Source organism: Topomyia yanbarensis, unplaced genomic scaffold (assembly GCF_030247195.1).
Source record: "Topomyia yanbarensis strain Yona2022 unplaced genomic scaffold, ASM3024719v1 HiC_scaffold_243, whole genome shotgun sequence".
NCBI lineage: Eukaryota > Metazoa > Arthropoda > Insecta > Diptera > Culicidae > Topomyia > Topomyia yanbarensis.
In genome coordinates this window covers 46,695-52,000 of record NW_026683430.1, presented here as the reverse complement: position 1 = coordinate 52,000, position 5,306 = coordinate 46,695, and the positions used below count along the sequence as shown (strand labels likewise).

General features: G+C 45.9%; 1 protein-coding gene across 1 annotated transcript; it reads left to right on the top strand.

Annotated features, from left to right (window-relative positions):
• Positions 1-106: 106 nt before the first annotated feature.
• On the top strand, positions 107-4,714 carry LOC131695036 (uncharacterized). The gene has a single exon (XM_058983564.1). The coding sequence runs from the start codon at positions 107-109 to the stop codon at positions 4,712-4,714; it is 4,608 nt and encodes a 1,535-aa protein (XP_058839547.1).
• Positions 4,715-5,306: the final 592 nt, after the last annotated feature.

Below are 5,306 nucleotides of genomic sequence, written 5' to 3'. Positions count from 1 at the left end.
TATGCGTTTCGGGCGACCAGAAGTACTGATCAACTCGCTGTTATTGAAGGTACGATCATTTTCGGCTCCTAGAGCGGACCGGCTAGAGAGCCTGATAGAGTACGGTATGGCGATACAAGCACTGTGCGATCATATCGAAGCAGCCGATGAACATGCACATCTCTCGAATCCCATGCTACTTCAAGAATTAATCGGCAAACTCCCGGCAGATCAGAAATTAATGTGGGCTGGGTACAAACGAGGGATGTCTAACGTTAATCTAAAAACATTTTGTGACTACATGAACGGCGTCGTTCAAGACGCATCGAGCGTTGTGCTTTTTGAACCGGACAAAAGGGCAATTGTCAAGGAACGATTGAATCCCAGAGGGTGGTCTAATGCCCACTTGCCTAGTACCAATGAAAGATTGTTCATTCCGGAAAACATTAAACAACATGATTGCCTCATGTGCAGCAAACCTGGTCATCGTCTACGCGACTGCAACGACTTCAAGGATCTCGACATGAACGAAAGATGGTATAAAGTTCGGGAACTAGGCCTTTGTCAAAATTGCCTGTTCGGACATGGACGACGATCTTGTCGTAGCAGTAGTTGGTGTAACATTGACGGATGCCAATACCGTCACCATCCTCTTCTACACTCTATTAGGAAAGTCGAAACCATATCAACAACGGGGATAGCAGAGAACCACACCCATCGATATCTCGAATCCAGCCTCCTGTTTAGAATTATACCAGTGACCATCTACGGGAAATCGGGTACGCTCGATATATTTGCCTTTTTGGATGAGGGGTCATCGCTTACACTTTTAGATGAAGATGTGGCCGCCAAGCTTGGTATCCACGGCAGCGTTCAACCTCTCTGCCTACATTGGACAGGAAATACATCAAGACAGGAAAAAAATTCGCAAAGTGTATCTTTCGAAATTTCAGGCGTAGCACAAGGTAGACGTTATAAAATAGAGGATGCTCGGACCGTAAACAATCTTAACCTACCAAATCAGAATTTTCACAAGGAGGAAGCCGCGAAGCGGTTTGAACATCTGAAGCAGATTCCGCTCCAGAGTTATGAGAACGTTTCACCCAAGCTGCTGATCGGGATCGACAATTTACGACTAGCCTTGCCGTTGAAGGTGAGAGAAGGCGACGGATCGGGCCCAACCGCAGTTAAGACTAGACTTGGTTGGTGTGTGTACGGTCGACAGCGTGACGTGTTTTCAAAAGCGTATAATCTACACGCCTGTAACTGTACGACTAACAGCGAACTACACGATGTAATGAAGCAATTCTTCGCGGCAGAGCAAGAGACCGTAACTCCGTCTATCACTGTAATGTCGGTGGAAGATCAACGAGCCCAACATCTTTTAGAATCTACCACCCAACGTGTGGGAAACCGGTTCGAAACCGGTATGTTGTGGAAACAAGACAACATTACGCTTCCAGATAGCTATCCTATGGCCTTTTCTCGTTTGAAATGCCTCGAACGTCGAATGCATCGAAACCCGGATCTGAAAGAAAATCTGCACCGTCAAATTCGAGACTACAAGGATAAGGGATATGCGCATCTCGTAACAACGGAAGAGTTGGCGCAGGCTGATCCGGAAAGAATCTGGTATTTACCTTTGGGGGTGGTTTTCAACGCCAAAAAACCAGGAAAATTACGAGTTATTTGGGACGCTGCCGCCAAAGCCGATGGTGTGTCATTGAATAGCGTTTTGCTGAAGGGCCCGGATCAACTGGCATCTCTCCCAGGTATACTTCTTCGTTTTCGGCAGTATAAAGTAGCTGTGAGCGCGGACATTCAAGAGATGTTCCATCAGGTACGCATTCGGCAGGCCGACAAACACTCGCAGCGATTCCTCTGGCGTGATGATCCCTCTCTGAAGCCTGATGTTTATATGATGGACGTAGCAACATTCGGTACCACCTGTTCTCCGGCATCTGCTCATTTCATTAAAAACTTGAACGCGGAAGAACACTCTAAACTGTACCCAAGAGCAGCGCGAGGAATCATCGATAGCCACTACGTCGATGATTACCTGGATAGCTTTGGGAGTGATGAAGAAGCTAAACAGGTAGCTGAGGAGATTCGGCTTGTCCACCGCAATGGCGGATTCACACTTCGTGGGTGGCGTTCAAACAGCGATCAAGTACTCGAATATCTAGGAGAGGAAAATTCGGGGAGTTACAAAAACCTTAATATACGAGACAACGAACGAACCGAAAGAGTCCTTGGGATGTTGTGGACTCCACTGCAGGACGAGCTCCATTTTTCTACACAAATGACTGAAGAAGTACAGATGTTAATACACAGCAATAATCGACCGACGAAGCGGCAGATATTGCGTTGCGTTATGACGATGTTCGATCCGCTGGGACTGTTGGCACCATTCTTGATCCACGGCAAGGTGCTTATGCAAAGTCTGTGGCGTGCTGGAGCAGATTGGGATGACAAAGTGGATGATAATGCGTTTGAATTCTGGAGCAGATGGGTTAAAATGATCGAATTTATTTCTACCGTGCGAATCCCAAGATGTTATTTTCACGAAGCATCTGTGGAAACATATACCAATGCACAACTACATATGTTCGCTGATGCTAGTGAAACCGCATACGCTTGTGCTGTATACCTGTGGACGATGGACAACAACGGAAATCCGCAATTCGCACTAGTAGCAGGCAAGGCGAAGGTTGCCCCCGTTAAACCCATGTCGGTCCCGCGACTAGAATTGCAAGGCTGTGTGCTAGGAGTGCGGTTGATGAAGTTTGTGCAAGATTCTCTCAGTGTTCCTATAGTAAAACGAACGTTGTGGACGGATTCAACCACCGCACTATCGTGGATACAAGCGGATCCACGTAACTATCGACCGTTTGTGGCACACCGGGTAGGAGAGATCCTTGAATCGACGAGCGTTGATGAGTGGAGGTGGGTCCCTTCTAAGTCAAACCCGGCCGATGAAGCAACCAAGTGGGGAAGTGGCCCGTACTTTAACGAAGAAAGCAAGTGGCTTGGAAGATCGAACTTGTTACATCTCCAGGAGGACGAGTGGCCTTGTACAATAAAACTTACGGTCGCCACAAGTGAAGAGATGCGCCCGTCGGTGTTCCATCACGTAGTAACTGAACCTCTCATGTCCTACCAACGTTTCTCCCGATGGGTAAGGATGCATCGCACGATGGCCTACGTGCTTCGATTTCTAAATAATATTCGGCAGAATCACCGAAAACTGTCCGGACCTTTAGCGCAGCAGGAACTTCAAGCCGCGCGAGAAGCCATCCTGAAACAAGTACAGTTCGAAACGTATAAAGATGAGGTAATAACGTTGCGGAATAACAGAAGTCTACCTATAGATCAAAGAAAGTCGCTAGAGAAGGAGAGCGTACTGTACCAATTCATGCCGATGCTGGACGACAAGGGCTTGTTGAGACAGAGTAGCCGGGCACGAAAGGCGACATATTTACCGTTCGATACACGTTTTCCTATTTTACTGCCGAGGGAACATAAGGTGACGACACTCTTAACTGATTGGTATCACTGTCATTATCGCCACGCAAACATGGAAACGGTTTTCAACGAAATGCGACAGTGTTATATGATCCCAAGACTTCGAACTTTAGTACGGAAGGTGTCACAGGCGTGCCAATATTGTAAAATTCTCAAAGCACAACCGAGAATCCCCCCGATGGCTCCGTTACCCTCGGCGCGTTTAGCTAATCACGTTCGCCCGTTCACCTATGTAGGAATAGACTATTTTGGTCCACTTCTGGTGAAGATTGGAAGGTCAAGTGTCAAACGATGGATTGCTTTATTCACTTGCCTAACTGTCCGCGCTGTCCACTTGGAGGTCGCTTACAGCATGTCTACCGCATCATGTATATCGTGCATCAGAAGATTCGTTTCTCGTCGTGGATCACCGATTGAGTTTTTCACAGACAATGGGACCAATTTTCAAGGAGCCGATAGAATTCTTCGAGAGCAGATTAACCAAGGACTGTCGGCCACATTTACAAACACATCGACCAAATGGACCTTTATTCCACCTGGAGCCCCGCACATGGGTGGGGCGTGGGAGCGTTTAGTACGCTCTGTTAAAGCTGCTATGGGAGATGCGTATGCGGACGGCAAGCTTGACGACGAAGGACTGCTTACTTTGGTAACGGAGGTAGAGTGTTTGGTGAATACGAGACCCCTGACATACTTGCCGCTTGACTCAGAGGAATCGGAAGCGCTTACACCAAATCATTTCCTGATAGGCAGTTCCAGTGGAGTTAAGCAGCCGCTAGTTGCTACAAACTGCCAGCCAAAATTCCTACGCGCGTCCTGGGAGCGAATTCAAGAGCAGCTGAATGTGTTTTGGAAACGCTGGATTAAAGAATACTTGCCAGTTATTCGGAGGCAACCTAAGTGGTTTAGCGAAACGCGAGCTGTTAAAATTGGTGACCTGGTCTTGATTGTCGACGAGGGAAAACGCAACGGGTGGCTGCGCGGACGCGTGATTGAGGTAATGGGCGACAATGAAGGGAAGGTTCGCCAGGCTGTCCTTCGAACTCCGAGAGGTATTCTACGACGACCAGCATCAAAGTTGGCGGTGTTGGACGTGGGCATGGAGAGTGCAGTCTCGGCAAATAGCAAGATGCACCCGGGGGAGGATGTAAACGCATCTGAGGATCCGGCAACCCTGATCACCGATAACAATCAGCTCGCCAATCTATAGGGTAGGAACTTGAGCAAACGTCAAACGGAGCAAGTGATACGACAGAAACGTGCTAACCATTTTGCTGCTAAAACCATTATATTCTGTAAAACATAACTTTAACATAACATATCTAAACTTAAACTAATTTGGTTTATTTATCACAGATAATTTTCTTAGCTAAAATTTAGAACACCTCATTTAATAGACCGTAGGAACAGTGAGGCCACTGAAAAGTATGTAAAATTTAATTTAATTACTAATATGAAAACTTATACCTATACTTTTCTAGTTTTGAAGCTAATAAATATACGGCTATCAAAAATCGGTGCTACGCTTCTTACTGGTCTACAACAAATAATAATAGGGGAAGAAAAGAGATATCAGTCTTCTTAATATGTAGTCTTCGGTAAAACCTTACGTTTTCATTGCGATCCTTGTTGGTTTTGGTAAAATAATTATTTTTGAAGGAATAACAAATTTTTCAATTTAAAGACATGAAGAAATTCAAGTTTAATACAAATAATGTATGTAGTTGCAAGCTTTTCAGTTTTGCTTCACTATAAAAAAAATTTGGCTCAAAATGATGCAGATCAAGATAATGAAAACTCCT